The following is a 12,803-nucleotide window of genomic DNA, read 5'->3' as shown; positions in this document are numbered from 1 at the left end:
GTCGCATGGTTTCATCGATATTTTCATCAGTTAGTTCATTTTGTTTTTACACTTTTTAGTTGCTAACATGTTAAATTATCCCACATCCTTGTAAACATAACATGGATCAAATGAATCATGGTTATAGTTAAACATGTTATTCTGCAATCAGTTTTTAACTTTTAACCTCAATCTATTAAGTGACTATGTAACGTGTATACCTATGTATACCATCTTTTATCAACATTTCTGTAACAAATTGATTTGATGTAATTAAATGAATAATTATAGACATTTTAGTTTTGACTAATTACCGTTGTATTCATTTGGAGTCAGCCTGAAATTAGTTGTATACGTGCCAACGATATCAGTGAGATTAGTTTGTGGACATGAGAGAGGTTTTCTCTGTTTCGATGAAGCTGTGGGAATAATGTAATGAAATGAAATTCAAATGCAAACCAGCCAAACAAACAACTCCTTCTTTCCTTCTTCTTTCTTCTTTCTTTCTTGGATTGATTCCATTTTTTAGCTGATATATCTCTCTATAGCTACATCTAATCAACGACTGCAGTGTAACCTCCTGCATCCTTTCTATAGGGATCCACAAATGGTTTACAATCCCCAAGTTTGTCAGTTTATGAACCAAAACAACTAAGTCTACCTTTTCATTTCACTGCCATAAAAATGAGCATGAGCGAGCACTTAAAACTACCTCATTAAATCCCTCCCCGGCCATCACAACGCGCCGCTGCTGGTCCCACAAGACAAGATGCTCTTTTTTTTCTTCTGATGAATAAAATCAAGCACTTCCATCACTCTCTCTCTCTCTCTCTCTCTCTCTCTCTCTCTCTCTCTCTGCCTATAAAGCCGCAACAGCTGATCTCGTGCATCAGAGAGAGAGAGAGCCGCAGCTCCGCACGCGCCGAGGAGAGGAGAAGAGAAAGACAGAGAGGAGGAGAGAAGGGGAGAGTGAAAGAGAGAGTTAGCAACGGGGAGATGAGCTGCTCTGGTCTTCCAACTGCAGTTTTTTTTGTGTGTGAAACATTTTTGAGCAATATTTCTGAGGAACTGTGATGACATTTTGGCAGAGTTTGTTTCCTAAAAGAAGCTGAAGTGTTGCTCTCGAGACGTTTCTTGGACTAAACAGCTGTCTTTTTGAACCCATTTAACCTTCGTTTTTCTTTGACCGTTAGCCGACCGTTACAACTCGTTAACAGCGTCTTCTCTGGTTGTTTTGAAGGCAGTGATGCACCAAAATCCACATTGAGTTGATCCACCTGCATGGGCTTTTCCACCGGAGTGTGTTTCGCTCCGAGTTAAGACAAAATTCAAACCGGTGGAAACCGTTAAAGTGTTCATTTGCCTTTCTTTTTCTCTCTTTAACCTCTGGCGTTGAACGGAACAGCTGCGGTTGGTTGTGGCAAGCACAGAGAGAGAAGAGTCTCGCTACGAGGGGAGCTGTCCGGTGCTGAACCCACGAGACTGGACAGGGGCACGCTAGGAGCTGTTTGCTGGGAATTGTCCGCGTGCTGGAGACCAACGGTTTAGAACGCGAAAAAGAACGCGTCATTTTACTTTTTGAACAACGGAATAAAACAAACATTTAAGTAAGACTAAAAGAACGTTATTACTGGATTTCCCGCCTTCAGCGTTACCGGGGCAATAGCCATACAGGAACTGGTTTATTTTATTTTTTTATTTTTGACCCTTTAGAGCTCTACAGGTCTTCCAGCGGCGAGTTCTTGGAATGAAAACGACTTTTTAAAAAATTCCTAGCATTCCACAGTCCCACACAAACATAGCCTGTATTTGACAAACATAAACAAAAATTAATATTATTTATGTTTAAAAAAAAAAAAATACAGGAGCACGCGAGGAGCGCTTGGTTAGTTTGATTTTTAAACGCAATGTCTCCCCTGCTCTTTGGAGGCTGTCTGATGGGAGGAAGCAAACACACCTTTAGTAGCTGAAACAAGGGAGGTCATTACAGTTCAATCGGGCCATTTAATGTTTCAAATAGGATTTGGTCAAGTTTGAAGTGGGTTAGTAAAGACAGAGCGAGCAGAGTGCCTGTGTTTATTGTATGAGTGTAGGAGCAACTACTGTCCCATCATGCCTCGGTCTTTCTTGGTGAAGAAAGTCAAATTGGATGATTTTTCGGCTGCAGAGCTGGAGAGCTCCTACGGTCACAGCCGGAGAGAGGAGCTCAGTCTGCGATTCCACCATCATGACAAAGGTTAGTCACCCTCCCACTCACACACACACACACACACACACACACACAATGTCTGCCATACATCACCATTGAGGGTATTTTTTTTATATCCCCAGATTTAAAGCATTAGTCATGACTGTTTCAGAAGGAGGAGGAAAAAGGAATTACAGGGTCAAACTCCGGTCGCAATGCAAACATATACCAAGTGCAAGCTTTGAAAATCTTTTGATTCTTCAGATATTTTAATTTTTTTCCCATAATTTTATATTTTTATGAGGAGAAACAGATCAGCCTGATGGTAGGAGGTTCAGTTTTAGCAACCTGCAGTGCTAAGAACTCCACTTTCTCTGGGCTGTAACAGGGACAAACTCTGTAATGTACATATTGACCCTTTCCACAGCCAGGTCAGAGGTCAGGGCAGAGGACAGGGGTCTTTCTCAAAGGTACATCATCAGAGTGGATTCTTGATGACTCAGTGGTTAGACAAACCAAACCTATATGTGAATGTGCACTCCTGTGAAACCGATGGCAGATTAAAACATTTTCACACATGGACAAACAGCAACTGAATGTTATATGTTTTGATTTTTCCTTAGTCTCATCATCGTGAAATAAATTTTGATGCCACATGAATAGAAAAAAATACTTCTGATTATACGTCTTTTCAGCCTGTATGTTCTACCCTGCTATATAGATAGAGTATACATATATTCAGCTAAGTATAGCTGCTGACATTAACAATTTAAGTAGGAAAAAAGCCAGTTTCTTCCTTAGAGAAAAGACAAAGACAGCTGATGAGCAACAGGGAGCCAGAGCGCTAAGATCTAAATAATTACGCTGTTCATACATTGTGTCACCAGCAGTGGGATTCTCTGTTGTTCTTTTGCCCAGTACATTATTCAAATCAGGTTGTTTCCAGCAGCTGTGAGTCTCTCCTCAAGAATTCAACAATATTGCCCGCTATGCTGACTATTAATGGTTCCCACGCACTGTATAATCCTGGATGCACAGGCAAAATACAATGCAGCCAGTAAGAATGGTCAATATTGGGTCAAACATTGAGTGGGAAATTTCAAGCATTGATAAAAATCCTTGCCTAGAGTTTCTGAACAGAGGATGATAGTCTCATATTTACTCTTAAAGGTTGTTGTTTGTTCAGTTGTGAAACTGATCTGAAAACCACAGCAATAGGAGCTTTGTGGACTTAAACAATATTATAATATAATATTTAGAAATTAATGCTTTGATGAAATGACTTGATGCAATATAGAAGCATCAAGTCGCAGCCACAAACTCACAAAGAAGATTGCTCAAATGTATAGTTTCAGGAGGCCTTTTATCCTAATGTAGCTCATTGTTCCGGTCATATGGCACATCTACAGTTTGGGTAAATCTCATTGTTAATTTTGGGCAGATTAATGCTGATGAACAGCACCAAACGTCAGACAAAGTTAACTGAAAAGCTGAACATGTAGCAGCCAAAGCACCAGATATTTTTGTCAGGATTTAGTGGAAAACAAAACATCTCTAAAAGGGGAGTGAATCTTAGGGATGTTGTTGAGCGGCTTAAAAATCTCATCTCCAGTGGGATGCTTACACTGCTCCTTCCATGAGGAATGTGTAAAAAGGCAATGGTCTAACATGTAATTTGCCTAGGCTGTCGGCCTATCAGCTTGTTTCTGTCCTCTAGTGGCCAAAAAACTGATGAATGCAGCTTTAAAGAGCTAAAGGAAAAATTGTGGCTGTCAGCACACAGTGAGAAGTGTGTCACAGTGTTGGTGCAGCCTGGTGGTTTTCACATTGTACCAAGGTCAAATGTGAGAGGAAGAGATCCCAGGTGTTCTGATGACTGAGTGAACAGAGAAACATGCAGCAGCAGCAGTGCGGCAGGCATGTAAAGACTGAGACTGCTATCCCTTGTTATAAATTTAACAAGAGTTTGACTGAAGCAACTGCAGCTTGTTGCTCACACAGACACACACACATGAACATACACACACTGCTGTGTTTCTGTCAAGTCGGCACATTTCCCAGGCAGCTTGCACAGCTGAGTGCACAGTATTACACACACACACACACAGAATGAGAGAGAGAGAGAGAGGAAGCAGTCAGTGACCTACAAGTGTCCAAAGCACACAAGTGTGTGTCAGTTACTGCTGGTTTGGATCAAAAATTAAACTGCAGCTTGCAGCTTTTCTCTCTCTCTCTGTTTCTGTCTCGCGTTTTACCTCTGTCTTTTCTTTCTGTTTCTTATTCTCTGTGTTTCAAAGAGACATGAAGGAGGGGTGGCTCTGGTATGGCAGAGTATTTTAATCTTTAATAAGCATTTAGAACAGCTATCAGCTCTAATGCTGCTAAAGCACTTTGAAATGAATACAGAGTTGACACAGCGAGGCAGAGACAGAGACAGTCGGAGAGAGACAAAGACAAATAAACAGAGACAGTACACAGATGCTGAGACGCACAGCTATTACAGTTCACAACACTGTTCTTTAAAGAGAAGATACCAGGGAACGGTCATGTTTAATTGGCAGGGATCATAGAGAGAGAGTCTGTAAGAGAAAACAGCGATACACTGTTTATACCTTAGATTTTTGCATCCTGAAACTAGCAGTGAGGTTTTTATTTCTGTGTTACTTGCCTCTCAGTCACATATGCACAGCTCAGTCCGGTTCTTAGCACCTTCACAGCTAAGTAAACAAATGCATCTGCTGAAAAGGTGACATGACACACACAAAGTACTGGAAGGAAATAAAACTGTAGAAGATATTTTTCCCTCTGTCTTACACATTTTAAGTAGGAGTCAAACTCAGGCCAATTAGTCAGGTCTTATTTGATATATCAATCCATCCATCCATTCATTTTTAAAACAGAGAGCAAGTAACAGTAACACATGCTGGGTACTGGTCATCCCCTTTAACTACAGCGAGCCAACATCTGTGACAGTAAAGTGCAGGACATCTGCAGTGAAAGTTCCCTTAAGCGAGGCGGTGATCGCTCCACTGGAGTCATTCAGTGTCCACCATTATAAGTCCATATCTCAGCAAAGACTGGAGCTGTTCTTAGTCGACTTACCTGGTTAAGTAAGGGTTAAAAATGAACACTTGGTCATCTTTCAAAAGTTTACTCATGCTCTATAAAACAGGACACACACATATTCAGGCACACACACACACACACACACACAATCACACACACACAGACAAACATAGTACTTTGTTCCAGAGTGCAATGATTGAATATTCATGATCTATGATTTACTTTCTCTCTCTCTCTCTCACTCTCTACATCCTTCCGACTTCCTCACTCTTGCTTCCCTCCTCTAGTCTCTGTCTTCCTCTATGGCTACATCTCAATTTAATTCAAAACGTTAAATTAGCACGAGAGCTGTAAACAGCTCTGCCAAACCACCTAACCACAATCACCATATTCGCTCTCTCTCCTACATCTCCTCTTTCCATGTTTTCTTTCCTTCTTTCTTTCTTTTCTTTCTTCTTCTGTTTGTCTTTCTTTCTTTCTTTCACCATCTCTCAACTCACCTTGCCTCTCCTCTCTCTCCTCTTCTATCTCTGTCTCTTGCTTCCATCATATTATCGACCAACTTCTGAGCTTTTCTCAGAACTGCATCATGAAATTATATTACCAGCAATAGTATCTCCTCTGCTGCCTGTGTCTAAATGCTCACAGAGTGCTAATTGAAATGGAGAGCTATTGATCGGCATAGATCTACAGCAGTCATGGCTGTGGGATATTAGCTACCTGTCTCTCCTTGTGTCTGTTAGACTCCAGCCTGTTGAGTGTAGAACCCAATAATAGAAATAATGAAGCAGTTGACATCCTAACATGGCAACAAATAATTAGATTTGTCAGGAGCTGTGCAAAAATATGCAGATTGCTGAGGAATTTGTGAGTCTCAGTCACATACTGTATACTGACTGTTCGTTTCAGCTCAAGAGGAAGATTGAAAGGTTACACGGTTAAATGTAATCGTGTCAGGGTGCCCTTGAGCAAAGCACTGGACTCCAGCTGCTTTAATAGAGATGTCCTGTGTACAGCAGTTGAAGTTTTGACAGCGTCGAGGTGTGACTGTGTGCAGTTGTAGACCTGTCAGGAAAGGTGCTGCTGATGAGGAGAAAGTGTGCTCACTGAACCCCTCCATGAAAAATAGAGATTTCCCACTCAGGGGAAAGTGTCTCCTCCTTGCTGGCAACGACATAAAAGCACTTTACTACCACTATAAATACCACAACTCCTTCTCCTTCCTCTCTGCTTTATATTCCCTCCAAAAACGCTTGTGCCTTACATCTCTCAGTATGAGGGTGTTTCCTAGGAACAGACTTGTGTCTCATATGAATGCATGTGTTCATGGGAAAGGAAAAGTTCATTGTAAGCATAATGCGGATTTAAGTGTGTTATTAATGTGATCCTGGGCGGTCCAACTGATGCTTGGAAACCAGAGAAGCCAGGCTGTAATCAGTAATATTATCTGGAGACAATATGTGAAGCAGCTCTTTTAATAATGAATGAATGTGGGTGAATGAGTTTGATTTGTGGCCTGTGTTTTTACAATTATATGAAAGATTTTTACTTGTATTGGTAGCAGTGGAGAGTACGGAGCCCCCTGGGGGGGGGTTCCTTAGGATGATAGCAACTTGTAGCAGCCATTTAGTTTCCCTGTGAAGATTTTCCTCCCTGTGATTCACTGCAGCAGATTGGTTATTGGTTTGGTGCATGTCAGTGTTAATAATTGTTTTGCATATTTTGCTTAATCGCTTTTATTGCCTTTAATTTATTTCTTTGACACTGTCAATGATAAAGCTTAAAAACTGGAAGATTTTTGTTACTTTGCAGTTAAAATCATCATGCACTTGTAGAATTAACACAATTATTACCAGAAATAAAATACAACACATTATGATTTCATGTGTTATGAGCTTTATGTAGCCAACAACTTCTACCTTTTGTGGAAGGATGGTAAACGATAAATTCTTCTACTACCGTCTCAGTATCTCTACATCCTATCTGCATGCTGGGCAATACTATGACCTGAAAGGTGTGCAACACCTAATACTCAATATAAAAAACCTCTATATATTTAGAGATCCAGACACAGATATACAGAGGCAGCATTACATAAGCAGTATCCTGTGCAGTCAAAGTGATAAGCAGTGTCATTTTTTGGGCTTTGAAATAGTGGCACAATAAGAGCATAATAAGAGCAGCTTGAGGTTTTAAGTTTTAGCCTTGGAGAGGCTTGTCAATACTGATGAATCCTTTCAGGTTTCTGTAGCACTTTTGGAGTACTCATGTAGCATCCCTGTAAAGATTTTCAAACCAATCAGTTCCTAATTTCCAATCAATCCCCCTGCCATGGCCAAATGATTAACCTCTTCCTTTGTCTCCTCAGGCTATGTCAGTGATTATCTGAGTCCAAATCCCTACGATGATGTGGTGGGAAGCGACTCATCTGTCATCTCTAAAGTTCCCTCTCCAAGCCACTCGTCAATCATCTATGGCCGCATCAACAACACCTACACCGGCATCCACGGTGACATTCATGGTGATTCAGACCAGCCGGACAGCCCACGGTCTGAGGTCTCTTCATCGGCCGGCGGTTACATCAACGGGGATACGGCCGTGAGTGAGGGCTACACAGTGGACGCGTTTTTCATCATGGATGGGCGATCGAGGAGGAAAACCACGGCAAGCCCCAGAGGAACCACCCAGAGGCACACCTGCAGCGAGTGTGGGAAAACCTATGCCACGTCCTCCAACCTGAGCCGACACAAGCAGACACACAGGAGCATAGACAGCAAGATGGCCAAGAAGTGTCCCACGTGTGGTAAAGTGTACGTCTCCATGCCCGCGATGGCCATGCACCTGCTGACCCATGACCTCAAGCACAAGTGCGACGTGTGCGGCAAAGCGTTCAGCCGGCCATGGCTGCTACAGGGCCACATGCGCTCGCACACGGGCGAGAAACCATTCGGGTGTGCGCACTGTGGGAAGGCGTTTGCCGACCGGTCAAACCTACGCGCTCATATGCAGACGCACTCGGCCTTCAAACACTACAAGTGCAAACGTTGTAACAAGACCTTTGCGCTCAAGAGTTACCTGAACAAACATTACGAGTCTGCGTGCTTCAAGGGGGCTTTCTCCCCCCTGAGCTCACTGGGGGAATGATGGATTCAGAAAGGACAGCTGGGGTTTATTTTCATTTATTTAAACCAGATTTTACTGGACTCGCTCCCTGCTTTTTCTGCTTCCCCCCCCAACATGACGACCAGTATGCCTGAGCGCTACAAGGGAGGGGTGTTTTTTCTGCAAGGATCATGAGGCAAATGACAAAAATAAATTGAAGACACGTCCATTTTATCAAAACCCTTCCATTTCCTCCTTTGTCTCCTATTTCCTTATCTGGAATGAAAAGTTTTCGATGCCTGATTTAGATTGTCACCTGCTTCGATAACTCACGTCCCCTTCGGAGGCTGTTTTGAGGATCTGTGAAGATAAATAAAGCACAGCACATCTAGCTCATCATTTTTGAAGACACCTAGATCTATTTACGTCCATATCCTTGTCTTTCTTTTCTTTCTCCCCCAACCCATGACGAAACAACTCTGAAGCACAATTCCTCTTCCATCCCTCTTGTCTCTCTGTGACAGGCATATCACAGGAGTTTAAAGCATGAATCACACCTTCCACTTTCTTGCAAAGAGATTCAATGAACTTATATTTTATGCTTTTTAAAAAAAAAAAACATTAAAAACCTCAGGATACATCTGGTATCCTGCTTTTAGAGAAACTGATCTTGGACTGAACTTACAAGGGGGATAAAACATCATAACAAAGACAGCACATGGTATTTCTTCTCTGCAAGTAACAGAATACTTTTTCTTTTACACTAGTGACATGCTTTACCTGCTGTATAACTGTGTCTATTATGGCTACTGACGCAACTACTGTACACTGAACTGTGAGGAAAACATGATGTACAAACTTGCCATAACGTAGTAGATATGGCCAAGTGTTATCTGGACACAGACACTTATACTGTTTTCTCAAAGGTTAATTTTGGAATTTGTGCTTTACTTGACAGTTGAAAGCAAGAGAGAATTAGGGAGGCAAACTGGACTTTCAGTTCAGGATCAGATGGCTGCAAACTCCCTCTGAGCCACCAGGGTATCCCTCGACAAACAGTGTTTTCCTACAAACTAAATTTTACGTTATTTATTTTTACTTGCCAATGTCAGATGAGGATCCAGACATTATAAATGTCATGATCTTCCTCAGAAGGTCAAACCTTTCTCAATTCTTGTAAAATAGCATTTTTGTTGCCAGTGGACCGGCACAGTATTCAGCTTTGAGGTTTACATCTTTTTTATGTGTCTATTTATTGCCTAATTTATTTATTTATTTTTACGTTTTTGTATTAATTTGCACTTTCTTATAGTTTTCTTTTGCCTTTGTTACAAATATGCCAAAGCATTTGACACTTTCTAATTACCTAATACCTTTTTACTTTTGTCTGCCACTTTAATTATTTAAAAAAAAACCTACTGCATGCAAAAAATAATAGCCTAATAATGGAATCTATGCCAATTTTATGAATCTTTGGGATATTTTGCCAAACCTCTTAGATAACAGGCAAATTAAGCAAATTTCTGTCTTGGGCAATATTTCATTCATATCCGATAGAGCAATAATGCATGATATTTTTTGAAGAAACGTGAGTCATAACTGCTTGTAACATCTTGATTTTTTTTCAAGTACCACTATTCTATGTAGTTATGAGAAATGAAATTTCAGGGAGTTAGCAAACCAAGTTAGTGTTAAATATGGAGGGTTGGGTTTAGAGCTCTATATTTACAGGAACCGTGACACTGATGTGATTCTTTGAGGCCTTCTCCAGTGACTTTTGTGAATGTTTTGTGAAGTGTTTGAATAGAATAGAAAGATCAAATTAGAGAAATCAGCAAGTCATTTTTCCAATTTTCAAACCTCTGCTGTTTCACCATGTAATATTATCCAAAACGATTGCCTCCTAGTTATAATTATATCTTGGCATCATTAGCTTATTGACAATTACAGCATGTCTGTACAAGCATTTGGCGATGTTGGGGCTTCCAGGGATTCACACAGATGGCACAACACCTTTAGATGGAGGGCTCTGGGTTGGGTCGGGACGGGTCTTTTTGTACATGGTTTATGCACTGCCTGCCTCGTATTATTATTCTAAAACATTGTAGAAAGTAGAAGGTACTACTGTAGGCCTCTGGTGCTGAAACATGGATGAAAGCAAAAAACCCAGAACCAGAAAGTTTTGGTCCTGAATACGTTCCTGGTTGTATTTGTTGAATAGGTGAAAAACAACTTTACAACAGCTGTGGTTCTGAATGAAGGTCTCTTTGACTCTCCGTAGTCCTTGAGCAGGTCCTTGTTTGTCTCCTGTAAAGTTTTAATTGGTGATAAAGGAGAAATTTCCTCCTATGAGTTGGTCAGAATCAGTGAGCAAGCCCTTTTTTCAGCCTGGATCTCTCCCTGTGAGGACTCTAGACCCGACAATATTCATTAAAGCTCCTGCACAATTTCAAATGTTTTTCTTTCCATCATCTCTGGCTGTTGTCAGGTTGTTGTGGTGATCCCCAATGCAATTATAAGGATTGCTGAGAAAGAAGAGACATTTGGTCAATATTTCAGCACCAGAGTGCATTGACAAACACTTAGATTCTACTATGAACTACTGTAGCCTACTATAGCCACAAGCTAGTTTACCTATTCTTATATAAAAGCACTTCCTCTTACGAATTATATCTTACAACTCTTTTTTTTTTCAAAGATAGTAGCACAATGAAAGAGTTTAGATTCAGGTAGACAATGCCTTGTATGTAGAAATAATAACCTTTTTCTCTTTTTTCTACTGTGATGAATCAAAGGTAAAAACAAACAACAAAGATGCTGGTTTAACACGTGCTGTGTTGTTCTAAAATAACACATGAAAATATAGGTAAAAAATGACATATGGTGTAAATCAACAACTTAAATACATACTGTGTCATTTTTTAAATATACTTGAGTGAGTATCTTCACCACACCTTTTTTTAGAGTGAATGAAAACTCGGAATATTTTGCGGCAAGAGGCCTTGTAAATAAGTACTAATGTGACTCTGGAGTCTGATTATTTCTACAGATCTGTATAGAGTGACAGTGATGATGATGATGTTGATGATGATGATGATGCTGATGATAATGATAATGATGACGACGATGATGAATTTTTCTGGAGCTTCCTGCTTTGTTTTGAGTTCTTCCTCTGAGGATTTTTGAAACAATGTAAAGCACAAAGACAACACTGGGCATTTTGTTTCACTTCCTAAATAAAAGCTAGTTTAAAGAAGTCCTGTGTTGGGTTTTTTTTTTCTGCTTGGAACGCTTAGCAAAAAACACTAACATAATAAATAAGTCATGATGAACCATAATTAATTATGTTGTTTCCTATTTCTTATTGTTGTTAATGACTGTAGCCTCAGCAAACCAATCAAGAATATGACAGAGAACATGTGCAGTATATATAAATGACACACACGGGTTACAAAATGTCACAAGTGGCTTCAACCATGTGAGCACAGAGTGATTAAAGTTAATTTTCAATTTAATTAAGGGTGAGCATGTTTCCCTCAAGTGCCTCTGTGCTTTTAATCAATTAGATTTTATGAAAGAAAAAGGAAAAGGAAAAAACTAAGACTCTGGAGACTGCAGTCAGTCTCAGGCATACTTTATCTTGATTTGTTGTAATTTCTTAACACTGAGCAGCTTGTTTTCCCCAAAACAAAATTTTGCTAAGAGTCAACATTTTTTTAAATCACAGTATGAGAAACTAGGGTATTTTAGCTTGAAGCCCATTTTAAAAAGCAATCAGTATTCCCTTTGTTTTCTGGCACACACTGTTGCTGCATGAGTACTTTTTCTGTATTTTCTTGTTGCTATGAATAAGTACGTCTGTATTTTGAAACATGACTAAGTCTGCATAGATAACCTATTGTTTACCTTGTCCCCCGTGATAGTTTAGCATGTTAGCATGCTAACTACTGTTAATAATGACTCAAATTCTGTTCTGTCTTTTGTCAGATGTTTATCTGTACAACCATAACACACAATTTACTAACTTTAACCCATCCAAGCTTGATCAGACAACACAGCAACGTTAACTTTAGCTCCAGAGTAAATTTAGCATGACTGATCACCACATGCTCTCATTGGATTCCAATGATTCTCATTGGAGCTGGTTTCCATATCAGTGTAACTTAGATTACTATAGGCCGCCACATGGAAGATCCCATTGACTTTGATTGGCTACCATCTGCCGGTACTTTACCTCTAAAGACAAATGACCTTCTATTAAAAGGTCATTGATTTTCTCCTATTCCTACTAAAGATATTGATTCTCTTCTATTGCCTTTGGACCACTAATGATAGTAATTCTAACATTCACTGGACCTGAAAAAAAGTCTTCCTAGCTATAATGGTTACTGTCATTGTGTGTGTGCTTGCATGCCTATACAGTGCAGGACCACTACAGACAATATTAAGCAAATTACATATTGCTACA

The 12,803-nt window shown here is 40.1% G+C and overlaps 1 protein-coding gene across 1 annotated transcript; it reads left to right on the top strand.

Annotated features, from left to right (window-relative positions):
- Positions 1 to 885: 885 nt before the first annotated feature.
- LOC108879467 (transcriptional repressor scratch 1) lies at positions 886 to 11,577 on the top strand. Its single transcript, XM_018670742.2, has 2 exons — positions 886 to 2,215; positions 7,602 to 11,577. Exons 1-2 carry the CDS (start codon positions 2,092 to 2,094, stop codon positions 8,375 to 8,377), a joined length of 900 nt encoding a protein of 299 aa, XP_018526258.1. The 5' UTR covers positions 886 to 2,091; the 3' UTR covers positions 8,378 to 11,577.
- The last annotated feature ends 1,226 nt before the right edge of the window (positions 11,578 to 12,803 follow it).

This window comes from Lates calcarifer, linkage group LG3, assembly GCF_001640805.2.
Source record: "Lates calcarifer isolate ASB-BC8 linkage group LG3, TLL_Latcal_v3, whole genome shotgun sequence".
NCBI classification, from domain to species: Eukaryota; Metazoa; Chordata; class Actinopteri; family Centropomidae; genus Lates; species Lates calcarifer.
The sequence above is the reverse complement of the archived record's forward strand: the minus strand, read 5'-3'. Positions and strand labels throughout refer to the sequence as shown.

Coding starts and splice junctions, on each gene's coding strand:
- LOC108879467 (XM_018670742.2), top strand. CDS start 2,092: ATGCCTCGGTCTTTCTTGGTGAAGAAAGTCAAATTGGATGATTTTTCG. Junction 2,216..7,601: donor ATTCCACCATCATGACAAAG/GTTAGTCACCCT, acceptor TTGTCTCCTCAG/GCTATGTCAGTGATTATCTG.